Source organism: Rhinolophus sinicus, chromosome 5 (genome assembly GCF_057876585.1).
Source record: "Rhinolophus sinicus isolate RSI-liver-muscle chromosome 5, RSI-T2T, whole genome shotgun sequence".
Classification (NCBI taxonomy): Eukaryota; Metazoa; Chordata; class Mammalia; order Chiroptera; family Rhinolophidae; genus Rhinolophus; species Rhinolophus sinicus.
Genome location: NC_142505.1, coordinates 110260343 through 110281554, shown reverse-complemented (window position 1 = coordinate 110281554; position 21212 = coordinate 110260343). Strand labels below are relative to the sequence as shown.

General features: G+C 46.5%; 1 protein-coding gene across 2 annotated transcripts in view; it reads right to left on the bottom strand.

Moving 5' to 3' along the window:
* Positions 1-1125: 1125 nt before the first annotated feature.
* GNA12 (G protein subunit alpha 12) overlaps positions 1126-21212 on the bottom strand; it is a 75870-nt gene continuing 55783 nt past the window's right edge. For both annotated transcript variants that reach the window (XM_088798794.1, XM_019757537.3), the window contains 2 exons: positions 5349-5399; positions 1126-3991 (listed from right to left, as the gene is read on the bottom strand). In XM_088798794.1, the coding sequence (XP_088654920.1) occupies positions 3422-3991; positions 5349-5399 (621 nt within the window). In that variant the 3' untranslated portion in view covers positions 1126-3421. The remainder of the gene's footprint in view (positions 3992-5348; positions 5400-21212) is intronic.

The window sequence follows — 21212 nt, the reverse complement described above, 5'->3', positions numbered from 1 at the left end:
ATCCAGGCCGACTGAGGACCCCAGAGGAGTGGCTCTACGGTTTTACTGTGGGTCACGTTACACACACATAAAAAGAAAACCATCTGAAGCAAAAACATTGCCCTGTAGCCAGCTCCAAAACGAGAACCTCATTCTCAGGTCGGGCCAGGTTCGCACCAGAGGACTTCGGTAGCTGGTAACCTGCTTGTGGTCTGAAGTAAGTTTTCACCTGAAGAGACACCAACAGCAGTGTGGAAATCAAACCTACCTACTTTATTATACCATCCTGAACACTAAATAACCAGCCTCCAAGTTCTAGAGAGTTCTGGGGGAGAGACATGGGAGTATAAGAAGACCCATGAGAGCAGGCCCTGGCTTTGGGACATGTCACGGGTCAGTCACCGGGCCTTCTCCTCGGCCTGTCCAGAACCTAGAGCAGCAGGACCTCACCCACACGTACGTGCGTGTCTTTATGTGTACATGCCACTATTACCTGTTTGGAAGTTGTGTCCCAGAAGCCTTCATACAAGACAGTATTTGTGACAACTCTCCTGTTTGTCAGGCTTTGTTTAGCATGTGGAAGAAAAACTGGGACCATCAAATAATGAACCTTCAAATAAAATCAGAATTAGAGTTATTTGCTCTGAATTTTGGGGACTGAAAATTCAACTTAATGTTGGTTTTGAATGCTGAGGGACATTCTCTAAGCAAAAAAAAAGTAAGGACTTATTTTCATAACCACCCAAGACTGAAGGAGCGTGGAGGCCGGGCCAGACCCTGCTGGCCAGCGCTGACGAGGCGTGTGGGTCCCTGCACACTCACTCTGAGGCGGCCTTTACCTTCCACCACCCGCCGGGAACCGCTGTTCCCAGGACCCCGAGGTAGTCAGTCATAACTAATAACTGTGTTTCAAGATTAGTTCTTGATCTTGGAGTTAAAAGAACTGATACTTTTTTTCCCCTGACTCACTTTTTTGATCTAAGAAGTAAAACACCACAAGAATAAGAATTCTGGAGAGCTCTATAAATTATCAAGCTGTAACCAAGAATCTTTGAAACAATTTCTCTACAAACAGAATGGTTAAAAAATATTTCAGTAAAAAAGCTATGTGTGTTATTATGTGTAAACAGAACTATGAGAAAAACATCGTATTTTGAGGAAGTTTATTGTTACATTTTTTGCAGTAATAGATGAGGCACAACTATCTCCTGCTTCTCCAACATTCAATAAAAAAGACAATAGTCAAGGATAACAGTGAAATTAAAATACAAAATTACAAAAGCTAAGGTTTTGGAGACAAAAATGACTAGGCTCTATGTGTAGAAAACTTGTAAATGGTTTTAGTTTAGCCTTGCAAAAGCTACCTTCTTCTCTGGTTACGACAATCACAGACTTTAGAGCTGGGTGCCTGTAACGCCTCTCTCCTGGGCCCGGCTCAGCGAAGCCAGTGGGGATGGTGGCTGAGCTGGTCAGGGGCCCCGGTCCAACAGTCACAAGCTCTCATTACATACGTGAAAGTGAACCAGCAAATATATCAGACTGTTTAAAGGAAAACAAGCAATCACTGAAAGGGCCGGGAGGGCAGTTCAAACACCGCCACCAGTTAGTGGACACCTACCCGACCTCAGCGGCCACCGTGAAGAACAGCTGCAAGCTGGAGAGGAACAGCCTGACTCCCATCAAACGTCTGCACCCCAGCACAGCCCTGAGCGAGGGGCGCTCCCAGTCACCCCGCGCCCCACGGAGTCCACCGAGTGCTCTTCTCCCTTTCAGCCACGTCGCCGGCATTGGGCCTGGCTCACAGCCTTTTGGTTTATGAAGAGCCACAGGAAGCAGTACAAAAACAGCAACTTCTTTCCAACCAAGAAAGGAGCTAACCCCAGCGAACACCACCACACAGCCTGAGCACCAAAAGAGAATTTCATGTTACCTCCTCCTTAAAAACACGGGGATAACGAGGTGACTCAGAAGCAGGTTTTCGCCTCCCTGTCCTTCTGGGTCAGCCTCTGCCACAAGACTCAAGTTCTTCCGGCTTGCTGATAAGGAGCCAAGAGATGCAAAGGAGCGGGACGGTGTGGCCTTAGGACAAAGGCCCTAGGAGGTGTGATTAAACCACAGGGACGTTCTGGTGCCAGCTACAGGAGAAGCTTTTTTTTTCTTTTCTGTTAAATGCTAGGAAAAGTCCTAAATACATGAGACAGACTTTTTAGTAGTGATACACAGCGGGGACCAGTTGGAATGCAATGTGTTTTTACACACAGTGACACCTGGCAGGTGACTGGACCAGTGCCCTCAGGGTCAGAGCTACCAGCTCACAGCCTTCTGCAGTGTCACTGAAGAGAGGCACGTCTGACCTGCTGACTTGTATGTACAGGAACAGAGGCAGAGCCCTTTACAAGAACCTAGAGGAGAGCTGAGAACAGGGACCGGCTGGCTGAAGGCAGTTTGGAGAAACACAGATCCCTCCAGGGTCTGTGGGCTTCCGGAAAGCTCAGCTGTGGAGTGCCCCAAGCAGCTGTGCGTTAACGAAAAGCCATGCTGGTAACCTTGCCAGCTTTCTGAAGCCTGGGAGGAACGGGAAGCTGTCTACGACTTTCCATGCAGCAACTGCAGGTACGAGAAGACGATGGGTAAGATCCAAAAGGCACCTGCCTGGCCAGGTGGTTTACGTCTCTGCCAGTGGGCAGGGTGAGGGCAGGGCCGTGTGCACAGGGGAGGGGACAGTCACCGTAGGATGCCGTTTCCACGCATTTCCAGCCCATGTTGTGTTCCTGAGCAAGGTGACAAGGCAGAAAAGACAGCACACGCTGGGGGGTGTTAAGGCAAGACCACACCTGCCGGGCTCCGGCTCCTATCCTCTGAAGCTGGGAGGCCCTGGCTTCATCTAACATGCCTGGACCGAAGCCTCTCAGGAAACGGGCACAGGAGTTTTAAAAGGCAACTCGTTCACTTTGGGAAGTGGCAGTGAGACCCTCCCACGGGGTCCGAGTTAGCAGCATGAGCGCACATGACCTCCTACAAGCTACCGTTAGGCAAAGCTTGGGTTAGTCTGTCTCACTGAAGACTTGCCAGTTAGAGAGAAAAGCCGTCTGCGAGGCCAGCTGGTTTGTGTTTGTCTTAAGAGCGTGTGAATGTGTGTGCACACACACGCACGTACACACACGTACACACACACACACACACTCACACACACTCACACTGTGTCAGGAAAGGAACAGAGCTTCTGTACAGGAAAGCCGTGTTATGTGGTCTTACAGGTCCACACCAAGGCGGGCACGTGGACTCAGTAGTTTGCCAGCTCCCGGCTTCAGTAGCTCATCAGCGTCCGTGTCCTCCGGCCCCGAGCGCACGGCGTGGCCGGCGGCAGGCAGCGTTCCTGGGCCAGGTGCTCAGGCCCAGGGGACGCCCAGCAGGGAGCTCTGAGCAGTGGCCGCGGGAGGGCTCACTGCAGCATGATATCCTTCAGGTTCTCCTGCAGGATGGTGTCCTTCACAGCATGGAACACGAAGCGGATATTCTCAGTGTCTATGGCGGTGGTGAAGTGGTGGAAGAGCGGTTTGCTGCGGTTTCTTCTCTTCCGGTCAAAGCACTGGACCAGGTAGCGCTGGACATCCTCCAGCCGGTGGGGGTCGCCCTTGAAATCGGGGAAGTGCTTCTTGATGCTGACGGTCTTCACCTTCTCCACCAGGAGGTCCATCTTATTGAGGAAGAGGATGATGGAGACGTTGAAGAAGAGCTTGTTGTTGACGATCGTCTCGAAGATGTTCATGGACTCGACCAGCCGGTTGGTGCGCCTGTCCTCCATGAGGACCTGGTCGTACTCACTGGACGACACCATGAACAGGATCGACGTGATCCCGTCAAAGCACTGGAACCACTTCTGGCGCTGAGACCGCTGGCCACCCACGTCCACCATCTTAAAGGGGATTTTCTTAATAACAAAGTCATGTTCCACAATGCCCTTGGTGGCTTTCCTCGCCAGCAGGATGTCTTGCTTACTAGGAAAGTAGTTCTGTAAAATACACGATAAGGGAGAGACTTAGGAGAGGAAGAACGTGAGAAAATAGGTGGAAGGACAGAGAGGCAGGCTGACTTCTGCGAGAAATCGAACCAAATACCAGAAGCAACGCTCATTTATAACACTGGAAATTTACCACGTGACAGAAAGTGAAGGAGTGAAACAGCTCATTTCAAAACGAGCAGAGGCTCATCAGTCTGAGGAAGTCATCAGAAGCCTCACTCTTAGGTTCTGACGTAAACCTCATCCATTTTCTTCTCCACAGGAAAGTAAACATCTTTTTTTGTTTTGGCACCACAGCTAGATGTTATTTTTCTAACATCTAGGGCATGTGCATTGCAAAGCCTTACTATGAACCAATTTAGTTTAGGTTTGCAATGCTACTTAAATGTATTCTGCAGTATATTTAATACGTTCTTCAGGGAGAACTCCTGAAGTCCTTAGCAACACACAGGCAACTGCGACACGTCTGAAGCACGCGGAGTCTGCGTGATTACAGAGCCTCCCGCCCGACCGCTGCCGGAAGCGCTCACACAGCAGTCTGCAAACCCAGAAGGGAACATGGTGCCTCTAGGACCCAGCCGCCCATTCACAGGGCACATGGGACAGGAAGCTTCAACAAAAGCGGATGAATGGACACCGCATAGGAGAAATAATCCAGTTTCAATGACACACGAATTGAAATAAAAAGATGGATGGAGGGAGAAACCTACAGATTAAATGTAGGTGACATGGACCACGTGTGATGCATGGACTTGATCAAGACGTTGAAAACATTTATGAGACAACTGGGAAAACCCCAAACTGACTGGATATTGGTTGGTATTAAGGAATCATTGGTATTTTTAGGAGCAGTAAGGTACTGTGGTTATGATTTTGAAGTTTTATCTTCGGAGACACACTCTAAAATATTACTGATGAAATGGTGTGACGACGGACTTGTTCCTGGGGGCGGGGCGGATGAAGCCAGACACCCCGAGTGATAACTAATGAAGCTGGGCTTCTCTGTATAATACTCTTTATAATTGCGGACGCTTGCATTTTTTACAACAAAAAGTTAAAGGAAACCCTCCATTCACTCATGTCTTCTTTATGGGGTGTGGGCGAAGAGATTCCTGCAGAAACCTTACACCTTAACTTGGCCGTGACTGGAGGTGTGTAAGCAGGACGTGAGAACTTCCTCAACTGCCCCTGAGTGTGAGCTTCCCCTCCCACTGAGTGGTCAAGGCCATCCCATACAACAAACACGCTCCCCGTGTGGCCAGGCCTGGCGGGCCCCTTGCGTTGCTCTGGGCTCCACACAAATGTTTTCTAACCTGAATCAGATTCTCGGAGTGGGGTCTTTACTCACCAGCTGGCCTATCCGGTCCAAGTTATCCAGAAAGTACTTCACCGATTCACCCTGTCACGAAGGAAAAATATACACAGCTCAGTGAATTTTTAAAAATTAATAACATTTTTCAAGTTAAAAAATACAGTTTCTCTGGCTCTGACCCCAAGATGCAAACTGAGACTGTTTTTCCAAGTGCCCCTGCTTGGCTCTGCTGATGGGCAGGATGCTGGCCACTGGGACCAGGCTGCTGCCTTCCTGTGCAGACGTGGCGGCTGGCCTGCCTGCACCAGGGCTGGGACCAGAGCTAGAACTGGATTATGCTCCTGTGACCAATCCGCTTCTGACAAAGATGACCCACGGCACTCACGACACGGCGGTCTTCAAGACAGTGAATCTTTAAGAGAACAGGACCAAACATTTTCCAGTTTCTAGGAACAGGCCTAAAACCCCATCACGACTCCAGAACGACACGTCCTTCTTATCTCCTCGACGTTCTCTGCACTGAACATTCATAGAATGGTCCCTGCTGGCAGCGCACCTTAGAATCATCCAGGTCCTGTTACAGGAAGTGCTGACCCGCCAAGTGCAATGGCATGCCCAGGGTGTGGGAAGTGCCTAGAGGGCATTCCCATGCCACCTTAATGGAGCTAAATGAAGGAAGTGGTCAGTGAAAAGCATGCAAGTTTCCCTGAAAGAGGAGGATGGTGAAACTCACGAACCCCACCCCCCACCCAGGGCGGCTCTAAGTTCACGGGAAGCTGACTCTGACGGAGAGACAGGCGAGGACAGGACAGTCCTGGGGCTCTCATGTCCCTCACGTAAGGCTCTGTGGCAGAGCTACCCTTGGAGGAAAGTCCACCTCAGTTCCACAGTCTCAGGAAAGTGTAAGAAGTATTAAGTCCACACAACTGGCATTCTCAACCCCTAAGGAGTAAAGCTCAGCGGGAAAGTGTGAGGTTACAGCTTGAGCCTGTGAGTTCCTAAGAAAGAGAAACACGGAGATGAAGAACAGGAAGCAGCCAGCTCCTGAGTGATCATCCCCATTGTCCCAAACAGGCCCAAAGGAAGAGACCAAGGAGTCAACTTCCTTTAGTGAAGAATCAATCTCCCCATTTTAAAATGAAGGCCTTTGGATGATTCAAGAGACAGCCTTTTGTTTAAGGGGATAGAAACACACAGTTTCCCGTGAGAGAAGAGAGGAGGATGAGCAAATACAATTTCCCCCTTGATGACGGGGCACTGTGGAGCGAGCGGTCTGACTCCCTGCGGTCTGCCTTGAGAGGTGAGAGGCCGCAGTGGAAAGGCCCCAGAGCTCCGGCCTAAGGACTCCTTACTTCCCGCATCGAGCCTCTGTCACGTGGCTTAGGCCTCTCCCCTTCCACACACAGCTCTTCCAAGTGGGGAAAGCCATGGTCAGCTACCGGGAGGCGGCCCAGCCCGTCCAGCTGGTTGTTTCAGTGTTCTTGCTTTGTCTGCACATCCTGCCTTCTCCCACGCCGGACAGGAAACAGCTGGTGATGGGAAGAACTGCCAGAGCCCACAGCAAACCTATCTGATTTATGACTCTTCCTCCCCCTGAAATTCTTCTCTCTTACCTCCTCCTGCCTCTCCCTCAGGGCCTTCAGGGCTTATGGAGCCTCAAGACTGTCTGACCCCTCAACCACACATGTGGGGCCACACTGGAAGCCGTCTGAGACCTAGGCCACCGCCAATGCAGGCATGACAGAGCTGACAGGCTCACCAAGTTAACTGTCTGCCAAAGCACAAATACCAACATTAGTTGGTGAACATCACAGGATCTAGAGTCCCTAAAGCAATACTCATAATGTCCAGGATACAATCCAAAATTACTCAGTCTGGGGAGGGCCAGGAAAACGGACTCATCCTCAAGGGAAGAAGTAACCAATAGACACCAACTCACATAACCCAGATAGTGGGATTATTAGACACTTTCAAGCAGCTATTATATTATCAGTATGTTCAATTAGGTAATAAAATGCCTATAACGAATAAAGCCATAAAAAATCTTAGCAGGGCTGGCCCGATGGTTCAGGCGGTTAGAGCTCATGCTCCTAACTCCAAAGGCTGCCGGTTCGATTCCCACGTGGGCCAGTGGGCTCTCAACCACAACGTTGCCAGTTCAATTCCTCGACTCCTGCAAGGGATGGTGGGCAGCGCCCCCTGCAACTAAGATTGAATACGGCACCTTGAGCTGAGCTGCCTCCCAGATGGCTCAGTTGGTTGGAGCGCAGGCTCTCAACCACAAGGTTGCTGGTTCGACTCCCGCAAGGGATGGTGGGCTGCGCCCCCTGCAACTAGGAAATGGCAACTGGACCTGGAGCTGAGCTGCGCCCTCCACAACTAAGATTGAAAGGACAACAACTTGACTTTAAAAAAAAAAGTCCTGGAAGTACACACTGTTCCCCAATAAAGTCCTGTTCCCCTTCCCCCAATAAAATCTTAAAAAAAAGAAAAAAAAATCTTAGCAGATAAACAGAAAATATAGACAGCCAAATGGAAATTTTAGAACTAAAATGTATAGTATCCAAAATGAATAACGGATAGGCTTAATAACAGACTGGAGATGACACAGAAAAGAATTAGTGAACTTTGATATTAAATTAGCCAATCCTAACAGAATGACAACTCTAGTATCTGTGGGGCAAGTTCAAAAGGTCTAACATACCTTGACTAGAACTCAGAGAACAAGGAGAATCACGCAGAAAAAAATGCCTTTTTAAAAGAAGAAGAAAACTTTCCAAACTTACAGATTTCAAGAAGCTCCACAAATTCCAAACACAACAAATGTAGAAAATCATACCAAGGATACACACAACACACTTCTAAATAATCCATGCGTCCAAGAAGAAATCACACTTTTCTGGTCCAACATGTAAAGAGCTTAGAAGTGGTCACTCAGTCCTCACAGCACGGAAAAAACTAAACAAACTGAAAATGAACAACTCTTCTTAGATCCACCAGAGAATTGACGTTACAGGGCAAACTGTAACCAAATTAGGGAGATAGGTGAATAGAGGGAATTATACCTTACAGGAACAGAAGATGAGACTGGAGCCAGCAACGGACACATGACGTCTAGTTTTCAAATCATACGTCATGCTAAAAGGCAAAAATTCCAGTGAGAAGAGAACCAGACTCAGATATGGCAGAGGTTTTGGAAGTAACAGATCGGAAATTTAAAATAATTATGATTCATAAGCTAAGGGCTCTAAGGGAGAAAGTAGACAATATGCAAGAACAGATGGGGTAATGCAGGCAGAGAGATGGAAACTCCAAGAATCAAATGGAAATGCTAGAAACCAAGAAGCACAGGTAACAACCTGGATTTGCAAGTGGCATCTAAAGTGTGTGTAGGGAGCACTCTTGTGCGACAGAGCCCTTAACTCGTACGGGGGATCTGATGCCATCTCCAGATAGAGTCAGAGCTGTCTTACATCGCAGGCCACCAGATGTTCTCTGGAGAATCTAAGAACTGCTGGGTGTGGGAAAAATCCCCACACATCTGGTCACAGAAGGGTTCTGTATGAGTAGTAAAGGAGTGTGTTTTTCCATACAAGTCAAACTCAACAATACATAAGAAGGATAATACATCAATAAAATAGAAAAAGAGAAGCATTTTAACAAAATAAGGAGGAAAAACATGAACATTCAATAGATGCATAAAAAGCATTTGATCAAGGTCAGCATCTATTCATGGTTGAAAACTCTCATCAAATTATGTAAAAAGGAACTTTCTCAATCTGGTAAAGGGTATCTAAGAGGATGAAAAACCTACAGTTAACATCATAACTAGTGATGAAATGCTGAATACGTTCAGTCTAAGACTGGGTACAAGGCAAGATGTCCACTTTACCACTTTGGGTTAACACTGTTGGAGAGCCTAGACAATGCAAAAAAGGAAGCAAGCCAGCAATAAAAGGCATAAGGATTGAAAAGCAAGAAATAAAACAGAGAGATCTAGTTTCTCGCATACTCACCAGCTTTTGATATTGTCACTATTTTTTACTTGATCTGTTCTAATAAGTATCGCGATACGGTTTTAATTGGTATTTCCCTTAACTTGCAATGACCCAATGGCTAGCGATGTGAACATCTTTTCATGTGCTCTGATGCCTTCTGTATATCCTCTTAGGTGAAATATCTTCATACCTGTTACTCATTTTCTACTTGGATTATTTTATTACTGTTGAGTTTCGAGAGTTCTTTATATATTCTAGATATGAGTCCTTTGTCAGACATATAGTTAGCAAATATTTTCTCCCAGTCTGGAGCTTGTCTTTTCATCCTGTTAAGAGGGTCTTTTGCAGAGCGAAAGTTTTGAATTCTGATGATACCAAAATTGGCCTTTTTTCAAACAAATTTTTTCTTTTATGGATCGTGCTTTGGTGTCATATCTAAGAACTCTTTATCCAGCCTAAGGTCCCAAAGAGTTTCTTCTCAAAGTTTTACATTTGCTATTCAAATCTATGATCCAATTTGAGTTAATTTTTGTATAAGGTATGAGACTTAGGTCAAGGATCTCCTCCTCCTTTTTTCTTTTTGCCTCTGAATGTCCAGTGGCTCCAGCACCATTTGCTGAAAGGCTGCCCTTCCTCCACTGACCTGCTTTTGTGCCTTTGTTAAGCATCAGTCGGGCCTATTTATATGGAGCTGTCTTTGGGTCCGTTCCAGCAGCCTACATGTTTATCCCTTTGCTGATACCATACAGTCTTGATTACTATAGCTTTATAAAAAGTCGAAGTAATTTTCAAAATTGTTTTGGTAATTCTAGTGTCTCTCCATATGAATTTTAGAATAATTATATTTATACTTACAAAAGATCTTGCTGGGATTCTAATAGAAATTCTGTTACATCTGTATGTAAATTTGGGGGAACTGACATCTTGACCATGTTGAGTCTCCTAATCCATGAACATGGTATCTCTCTCCATGTGTTTAGATTTACTCTGATTTCTTTAATGAGTGTTTGTAGTTTTTATTATACAAGTCCTATATATAGTTTGCTAAATTTACACCAAAGTATTTCCCTTTTTTGGGGGGAGTAATTGTTAATGGTTTTGCATTTCAAATGTCTTTGTGTTCATTGCTAGTAGATAGAAATAAACTTGCTTTTCTTAATATGTTGATCTTGTATCCTGACTCTGTGAGTAGACTCCGTGGTATTTTCTGTCATCTAACAACAGGCACTTTCCTGATCTGTATCCCTTATATTTCCTGCCTTATTACACTATTAAAACAGAATTTTTTTTTTTGAAGTGAAAAGATCTCTTCATTAGAAACTGTAGAACCCTAGTACAAAAGATTCGAGACCTAAATAATTGGAGAGATAGGCCATATTCATGAATTTTGAAAGACTCAATACTGTTAAGATGTCAATTCTTCCCAAATTGATCTACAGACTCAATACAACCCCAATCAAAATCCCAGCAGGCTTTTTGTTTGGTAGAAACTAACAAGTTCATTTAAAAAACATATTTTTAAAAAATGACATAGAATAACTTAAACAATTTTATAAAAGAAAAACATTTTACAATGCCTGATTTTAAGACTTGCTATATAAGGTGAGTAAAAAAGAGTTTGGTGTTGGTGAAAGAAAAGGCATATAAATAACGAAACAGAAATGAGAGTCCAGAAATAGATCCACACATAGATGGCCAATGACTTTTAAAAAAGTTGTCGAAGTAACTCTCTGGGGGACAGGAAAGTCAATAAAAGGTGCTCGACAAACTGGTGATCTGTATGGGGGAAAAAGGAGAACATTGACCCTATCCAAATCACGCACAAAAATTAACTCAAAATGGATCACAGACTTAAATGTAAAGACCAAAACTACACAGGCTTGGAAAAAAATATGGGTGAAAATCTTTGTGATCTTGGGTTGGGAACAGACTTCTGTGCTGGCAGAATTTTCAGGTGAGCTCAGCAGCACGTGCCCATGTACAAGCTCCTCCCCTCCAGCAGGGGAGGAGCCCGTGGCCAGGCAGGGCCAGCACGCCTGTGATGAGGCTATCCTGGGTGGGTCTCATTGAATCAGGTGAGCCTTTTCAAAGAGGTGCCCTCCTGTTGGCCTGGATGAAAGCAAGCAGCCATGGTGTGAGAGGACGGCAGGCCCTGGGAGCTGAGAGTGGTCTCCAGCCAATAAGTAACAAAAAAATGGAGATGTCAGTCCAACAACTGCAAGGAAATGAATTCTGCCAATGACAGGTGAGCTGGAAAAGGATGAGCCTTAGATGGACTGCAGCCCACTGACATCTAGATCTCAGCCTGGTGAGACCCTGACAGAGGACCAGTGACCTCTCGGCATTCCTGACCAGTGCACCCGAGGGGCAGTTCATTTGCATGGTTGTTTACCTTGCTACGCTGTAATAATTTGTTAGCCAGCAACAGAACTAATACATTTCTTAAGGCGAAAACCCATGAACCATAAAACGTCATCTTCACTGTGTGTCCTCAGCTCCAACAGTGTCTTGCCCTCAGGTACTGAATGCTTGTTGGTGAAGGAAGGCAGCATCTTTTCAAAGCTGACTCGTTTAACGCTAGCTTAAACATAATTTCCTTTAGTAACTTAAAGAACCCTTGACTTCTGTGCGCTGTCGAGGGCCCATCTAGAAAAGCTTGCCTCCACATCCAAATGGTGGTAATAAGGAGTGACCCTCCTCACAGACAGAACTGCCTGGTTAACATAGAATAAAGCACTAAACACCCAACAAACGTCTAAAAAAATCTCTTGCTTAGGCATTAGTCATTAGCTAACTTGAAACCAACGGGCTGAGTCAGGAGCTGGTTTTCTCAGGTTCTTTAGGGAAAGAGCCTATATTTTTACTAACTTATTCAAATAAAACAATGAACCACTTCCTCCCCATGCAACATACCACAAACTGTCAATATTTACCACTTTAGAAAATAAAACTGAGAGAATGAAAAAATACAAGAATACACAAGCATGTATCTAGTTAGCCGTAAGTGATGACATATGTCATGAGGCCTCTGGAAAACTCCAGTGTACACTAGAGTGAGTGAGAGTGAAAAAGGCAAATCACATCTCTGTACCACTGGACACAGCTCACCCCTGCAGACCACACTGTGCGAGCCACTGCCGCAGAGACTGCTCCCAGCAGCAGAATCAAAGCCAAAGCTGGAAACAACTCAGGTTCAATGAACACACCTGGTACTCCAAGGTCGAGGAGCTAACAGTTGGTGGAAAGGCCTGTTAGCACTATGTAATTTCAGTATGTAGGTACGTGTGCCTTCTGACAGTTTGTCCGCTCTGTTCTTTCCTATTCTCCATGTCTTTGCCTTGGGGAAGAAGTAGAAAATGTTGAGAGGTGACTAAAATGATAGTAGATTGTGAATTATTCAGGATTTCCAAGTTGTGATCACTTTACCCAAATTATTCAGGCCAGCTTTTCTAAGTAGCACTGCCTTCTGTCAAGTCCACGTCTGTCACTTTCTACACAACCTCGCATCAACCGCATGGTTCCTTTACCACACCAGTGACACAGCAAGTCAGCTATCAGAGCACACTTATTACTGATCAGCGAATAAGTGTGTGTCATCAACCCACTGGTCTTTCCCAGACACGACGGGAGCACTGAGCACTCAAAGTGCCATTACCCATCAAGTCCCCACTGTGGCTTTTCTCACTTCTGGGCCCAGTTTAGTTTTCATTCCAAAGACACACCTGTGACATACTGGCAAGTTGCCCCAACGTTTCTCACGGACATTACATCAGAGCCTGTGAAGGTCCAGCCACGCACATACCCGACAAATCCCGCAAATACCACCAGAACAATCTTTTAAAACCTGTCGCTGTCCCTTTAAGTCTTCCCAACCCCCATCCTCCAAATCCATGTTCACTTCCTTCTACAGGCAGCTTATGCCGGGAGCTAAGTTTAGCAGCCACCATTTCTAATCTTCCCTCCAGGGACATCCCCAGGCCTCTGCTGGTGGAGCCACCCAGCAGCACCACCAGACACTTGCTTCGCTGGAAGAATCAGGGCCATGATGAAGACCAGCTGCCAAACCCCCAACGTTTCTTCTTTTGGGGTGGGGGACACTCCTCTGACCCAAACCTCCCTCCCTCCAGCTCATTCCACGCTTTCCAGTCTCGACAACCTGCCTGGTCAATCCTCACAGACCCTGTCTCATTTGGGGACAGCTTGTTGTTTTGGACCCAAAACAATAAGATTTAAATGGAGTCCCAAAAGCAGCACAGACCTCACAAAACCCAATCCATTTCCTCCATCACCTGGATCTCAACTGTGGGAACCCTTTTCGAGTTAGACTAATGGGAGAAAAAAGCAATCTGCACAGAAGCGCAAGGCCCAGCGTTGTGTCTTCCCTGTGGGACGCAGACCAGCTCTCTGCCCCGGTCTCCTCTCCTATAAACAGGATGATAACCCCCGAGTTGTCCTCAGGCTGGGACAGGGACACACGGCAGGCTCCTGTGCAGCGGCTTTGAGGAGGGCTGGCATGCGGACAGAAGCAGACGCTACAGCGGAGTGTAACGAGGGCTTCCGCAGCCAGGGGACGGTGCCCTCGCAGTCACCACCAGCTCATCGACTTAATGTTTAAGGGCAGGAACAATTCCCACGACACGTGCACATGCTTCCACAACCCAAAACGCAAATAAAATTTCACTTGATTTACAATTTGGCAACTATTGGTTCGTCCTTCACATATGCCTGAATTTGCTAAAAACCACTCTCATGAACAGTTGCCCAAACAGGCTACTGGAAAACAAGATGGTCAGCACTGTTGTAAAAAGAGTGAATAGACAGCAACTAAAAATACTGCTTTCATGCTTTTGGTAGCGGTGAGTGCCAAGCAGCTCTTCAGATCACTACTTAAAATTCAGCTCTCAACCAGCGCACATTGTCCCATCTGTCACTCACAAGGGCCAGCGTTTAGGTGCCCAGCAGCCTGGCCGCCAGCAGAGCCTGACAGTCCTTACCCTCCTCACAAACATCACACAGGCTCATGAACACTGTGGCTCTATGCTCATTCCCACCACAACTACCGCCGCCACCTCCAGCAGCCTAATGAAAAATGCAACGCCTTGGAGAAACCCGGGAAATCAAGGCGCGCCCCAAAGACTGACTCAAAACATTCAGAAGCTCTGACTCTCAGGTTGGGCAGCTGAACACAGGCTTGTTTCTCGGAGGAGTTCTGAGGGACTCGCACAGTGAGTGCCCGGCTGATAAATGTCCCACAGGGATTTGATTTCTCAAGGGGCACAGCTGGTCCCGCGGGCTCAGCACAAACCACTCCTGCGGCCGGATAACCACGCCAGTAACAGCTTCTCGGTCACCGCCTTACGCCAGGCACTGTGTTACACACTTGCCACGTTATCTCATTTAATCCAAACACAGTGCAGTACTCCCATTTTCCTAGCTGAAGAAACCACAGCTTAGCAGTTGACTTGCCTAAGATCAAAAAGCTGCTCAACCCCAAAGCCGAGCTCTGAATCACTCCGCGTGCCTGGCTGAGTGAAGCAGAACTGACCGGCAAACATGACATGCCAAGCTCTGTGTTTAAGAAGTCCGACTGCACTTCCTAAAATGTAAAAATCGGAACAAGGACAGCAATCCATTGCTGATATGACCGGACTGCCAAGGAGAGGATGAATCACATGACAGGGTCGAGCTTTGAAGCCAACCACACCCCCCACCCCGCCCGGCCTTTGCTGGTGGAAGAGAGCCAAAAAGAAGGGGTCAGGGTGCCCCTCAGCTAGATGTTTACCCGGCCTTATCCTCCCCCACTCGGGCTGAACAAAAGGGACAGAGAAGGGCTGAAAGCCGCCTTCTCTGCCAAAAACTGAGTCATCTGCAGCTTGGCTCTCTGGAGCACGAAAAGGCAAGCCCCGCTCATGGAACCAGCTAGGGCTGCGGCCAGCTGGGAGGAGGGAGACAGGAGGCCACAGGCAGGGAAGCCCAGCCGCTCGGCATAAAGAGCCCTTGTGCTTCATGCCCTGGCCCCCGGCACCACTGACGCAGCACCGCCCTCTGCAAACACTCTGACCTTCTACTTGGTGAGTCTTTCTCCTCCTTCCATAACCATTTCTTACATGTTGTGCTGACAAGAAGTTAGCAGGCTTCCGTAAGAGACACCGACCACCAGTGTGGCGTAAACCCCAGGGTCACTCACAGGAGAACACACGAGAGGAACCGAGGGAGATGGGGACCGAATCACCTGACTGCGGCCCGAATGCCGGCCTGCATGCGGCAGCGCTTCACCGGGCAGAGAAAACACACGTTCCTGCGCAGGGAGCCCACAGAGGATTCCTTCCTTCAGCCCTGCCAGCCGCCTGAGTGAAGCTCCCGACCATGCCGGGCCCTGGCGGCAGTGCATTCCTGTTGGTGGGAGGAAGACCTCATACACGTGTGCTGACTGGTTTTTCAACTCCCAAAGGCCCTGTGATCTAAAGCTGGCTCCAAACAAAAGAGAATTATTCCAAGGTCTAAAATACCTGGAGAGAGCTGCCATGAGAACACTTACATTTCCCAGCCAAACATCATAAAGAAGGTTCTGGAAGTCGGCACCCACTGGTACCTGTGTTATTGTATTCACTAATGGACCGTGCCATGTACTTCAAAATTTGGCACTTCTGCTCAGTGCTCTTAGAATAATTAACTTGAAAAAAAAAAATCACATGAATAACCCACTGCCTTAAAAACAATTACCTTACAAAACAAATTAGGCTTTGCAAAATGATCTTTATTTAGGTTCTGGTCTGTCATCAAAGGACACAATCGATACAAAATCAGCCCGTCAAAACCATCTATAAAAGTACTGTGCAGTTCAAGGCAGAAGGTGGAAGTCTTATGAAATTACTTTTGTGAAACTGACTGCCACGCAATGCGGAGATGAGACCTCGGTCAGTATTCAAGTGTCCTGATCGATCACGAGTTTTTTCTCCGCAGTGGAAAATGGGATGTGAAACACATCCCCGTCAGTTTTCTTCCTTCTGGAATCAGTGCCGCCAGAGAGAACTCAGGGCTTGCATGCCACCTGCAAAGTTGCCCCAACTGGAGTGTGTTCTTCACGGAACCCAGAAATGTGCATAAACCCCAATCCAGGCTGATTTTGGGGTGCTTCCTTAGAATGACACGAGGGATTTGTTCAGGAGAGGAGCCAAAGGGACCGTTGGCCACCCACAGGCGGGGCAGCAGGGGCCTCCTGGACAAAGGGGACATTTGAAAGGTGTCAATAAATCGCTTCTCAAAGCACCATTTTTTTCCACCTTCTCAAACGCAGAATTTTGCTTGATATTTCAGAAAGTTTGTTTTAAGCTCAGCAAATACAAGAGTTAATTGAACTCAGCAAATACAAGAGTTAATTTCACAAATTCTTGCTTCTTAAAGCTCAGAGAAGACACAATATTTGATCATAGTCTGCACTAAAACTAGTAGATGAAGTTCCTTTTTAAAAGAGGACATTCTATAGGTTTCCATTTAAAAAAAAATCTCCCAAACCAAAAAAGCAGTTTCTGGCAACGAGCCTCAGGCGAGGCTGAGAGGAGCAATAACGGGAGAAGGGGAAGCGCGGAAACAAGGAAACTTGGGGAGACTTGGCTCTGGCTCCCTGTTGCTGACGTCACGATGCTCCACTGACCGGGAGAGCCTAGTCACTCTTCACTTTCACTCAAACAACCATCAAGCTCATCACCACTAAGAGATCCTGATTTGTGTACAGTGTTGGATAAGTAGAAGAAATAAAATACTACTTATTATAAAAATCGTTCCCCAAAGGCGAAACTTCAGCTCTCTTTGTAAGTACCATTAATATATTTATATTTCCTTTCAAAAAGATGCCTGAGAATTTTCAGAGCAGCGTTATTCTTAATAGGCAAAGAATGGGAACCAGCCCAAATGTCCATCACACAGCGGGTGCAGAGATAAAGAGATGGGTTCATCCACAACGGAACACCATTCAGCGATGAAAATGACCAAAACCCTCACACATGCCTCAGCGTGAACGAACCCAGACACATCATACTATGTGAGAGAAGCCAGACACAAACGGCCGTATGTTGTGTGATCCCACTGATGTGAAACGTCCAGAAAATGTACAGAGATGAAAGTGGACGAGGGGCTGCCTGGGGCACGAGGGATCTCACTGGGAGGGTGGAAATGTCCTAAACGGGTTTATGGTGAGGACGGCACAACTTGGTAAATGTACTAGAAGTCACTGAATTGTATACTTTTAAACAGCTACACAAAAAGAGAAGTCTCCACAAAATCAAGTTACTTAAGAATGCTCCTGTTTTTCTCAGATGGAGGGAGAATCAATCAGCCTCATTTACTCTGCTCTGAAATCACTCAACATTGGTTCAAGTCTAAAAACTAGTTTGGAGGCGGAAACTTGTCAGGCAGGTAAAGCCCAATTAAAATCTGTTACAGGGATGTCTTCCTGTTTCTTAATCCACAGTTCTGTAAGAAAATAGCAGCAGGAAGTTAACCAGGCCCTGAATGGCAAGGACAAGGAAAGCCCTGAACAAGTGTTCTCCCCGTGGTGTGCATGTGAGCGCAGGTTGGAAGAGGGCTCGCTGCGCTCGTGCACCCTGGAGAGTTTGCACTTGACCTCTCTTCCTGTGCTGATAAGAGTTCTGGCCCCACAGAAACCCCTAAAAAGGAAAGACTAAAGCAAACTTTTGGCTCGGTAGAGATTCTAGTCCAGAGATTCCCGAAGTGTCTGTCCTCTCTCTCTGATGGTGCTGCTGTGAAGAACGGTGGCGGTGGTGGGGGACACCTTTTCCTGGGGAGGCCAGCACGGTGACAGGCGGGGCACCCTCTGCCGCAGGAGCCTGCGTAGCTTTGCCTTACCCATTTTTCTCACATTTCTTTCCTGTCAAAAGTCCTTTTTTCACCTAAGACTAAAAGTCTTAAAAATTAAGAAAAAAACCCTTTACAATGTGCCCTCATGACAAAAATGGGGAAAATCATTATCTTTATAATGTATTAAAACATTCTGACACCCGATTAGAAATATATTAGGATGTCCGTGTCTTATAACTTTGAAGGAGAGAAATGGCAAGGATTAAAAAAAAATTCAGAAAAAAACTGTATGGGAGAGAATAATAAAGTAAATGTGCCTGGGTAGGAGGCGGACTGGCGTTCTCAGAATGCCTCTTACAACTTTTCTTAAGTTGAAATGATCTCAAAACAAAAAAATTGAAAAATAAATGGAGACCCTTTGTGCTGGTGAACTTGAGTACAAATGGTATCTGAGGAAGGTGGTTAGCAATATTTCAAAAAGTCAGCCAATGAAATGACTGTTCAGAGTCTGTTTCAAGAGATTCTCTTTCGTAGGCAGGTGACCGATGGGCCCTCTGCAGAAGTTGCTACTGTGATGCTTTGGGGACTTGTAGGCAGGACCGGTCGTGTCTGCCTGCGCACACACTGAGCTGTGACAAGGGCTCCAGGAGGGAGGACGAGGCCAGAGCTCCCAGGAGGGGGCTGTGCATTCACTTGGAATCTCCCAGACTGCCCCCGCTGGTGTCCCCTCTGGTTTCTTGTCACTGAGAAGTACATCTGATGTTTTGGGAATTTGCTGCCCGGATTACAGTTGCAGTTCTGTGTGGAGTTTGTCCAATTATTTGAATCCTCCATACCATTCTGATACCATTTTTGTTTGATATTTGTGATTGTCATGGTGGAGCCCAGCTTTTACCTCGCAGTCCAGACTTTTCTCTGTTGGCATCTGGACAGCAGCTTTTACTTGTTTCTAACATACAAATGAATTATTTTTTCTACCGTGGTTCAGGGATCCACATTCATACTTTTATTTGACTTAATGCTAAAGAAGTTCCTCTCATTCAAATGTTTTGTTAAAATCATAACTTTTCTAATACTCTTACTTGGGGGAAGGAAACCAGAAACACTTCTAATCCAGTGCCCATCAGCTGGTTTAACCAAAGCCAAGGTTTGTCCCCTGAGCTGGGGTTGCAGCTCAGTGCATTTAGTTTCCTTTGTTTCTCTGAAAACTGGAGAGAACTGAATAAGCCACAATTGGGTACTGGTGCCCAGGCATCTGAAGTTCCCCCTCTGGGTTCTCACAGCAGGTGCCAAAGAATCCTGAAGGCGACGCAAGATTAAGTGCAGCTCTGGCCCAGTCCTCTCAGTGAATGAAATCCGCGCAGACCTAAGGAAGCTTTCATGCTTTACAGGCTTCTGTTCGGGCTGAATGCACAGTGCTGAGGCAGGTCCGCTGCATTCTGCATGGTGAAAAAGCAACCATCTGCATGGACCATGAAGAAAATGAAAACCTTTCCTTAGAGGAAGGGGAAGCATAACCCTAGGAACTTGGTACCCAGGACCCCAACTAACACCCCAATTAATCCTTGACATTTACAATCACTTCCATTAAAAGTTACGGGAAAAAATAACACCAGTTTTGCCAGGCTGATGGCAGAAGTCAATACAAGAAGATTCTGTTAAATGAAGGAACAAGGGGCCAAAGGACAGTGAGTACTCTCTGAACTTGAGAGCTCACTTCTGAATTTGTGACTCAAATATTCAATTAAAGGTGATGAAAGTCAGCAGTGACAAGCCGGGACTTCTGCCTCCTGTTCTTACTCCCGACAACGTGTCATGTACGCTCCGTTCCAACCGGCACACGCACATCTCCTTTTTTAAGGATTGTGATAAAAACATAATATATAAAATTCAGCATCTTAAACCATCTTTAAGTGTCCAGTTCAGTACCGTTAAGTATATTCACACTGCTGTGAAACAGATGTCCAAAATTTTTTCATTTGAAACTCTGAAACTCTGTACTCATTAAACAGCAAGTCCTCATTCCTCTCCCCTGCCCCTAAGAGCCACTGTTCTCTTTTTTGTCTCTATGCATCTTCTTTACGTGCCTCGTGTAAGCGGAATCAAGTGTCTTTTTGTGACTGGCATACTTCACTGAATGTCCTCGGGTCATCCATGCTGCAGCATGTGAGAAAGCCCTTCCCTTTTAAGCCTGAATCATAGGCCATCATGTGGATGGAGCCCAATGTGCTTACCCAGTCATCCGGCTGTGGACACCGGGCTGCTTCCACCTCTTGACTATCATGAATAGCGCTGCTCCCATCATGGCTGTGCAACTATCTCTTGGAGCTCTTGCTCTTTCAATTCTTTGGCATATGTGTGCAGAAGTGGCATTGCTGGATCACGTGGTGATTCTAGTTTTAATTTTCTGAGGACGTCAATACTGTTCTCCGCAGCAGTTGCACTTTCCCAATCCTACAAACAGTGCACAAGGGTTCCAACTTCTCCACATCCTCACGAACACTTGTCATTCTATTCTATTTATTTAAAAAAAATTTTTTAAATTGGGGAATATTGGCGAACAGTGCGCTTCTCCAGGGCCCATCAGCTCCAGGTCGTTGTTCTTCAATCTAGTTGTGGAGGCCGCAGCTCAGCTCCAAGTCCAGTCGCCATTTTCAATCTTTAGTTGCAGGGGGCGCAGCCCACCGTCCCATGCGGGAACCGTCAACCTGTTGTTGAGAGCTCACGCTCTAACCAACTGAGCCATTGGCCGCCCCTCCGGAAGCTCAGCGGCAGCTCATTGTCTTCAATCTAGTTATGGAGGGCGCAGCTCACTGGCCCATGTGGGAATCGAACCGGCAGCCCTGTTGTTCAGGGCTTGCGCTCTAACCAACCGTGCCATCAGCCACCCCCGTCATTCTGTGTTTTGATAGTAGCCATCCCGAATGGCTGTGAGGTGATATCCCATTGTGGTTTTGATTTTCATTTCTTTGATGATTACTGATGCTGAGCATCTTTTCATATATTGTTGACCATTATTGTATATTATCTTTGGAGAAATGTCTATTCAAATCCTTTGTCATTTTTTAATAGGGTGATTTTTTGT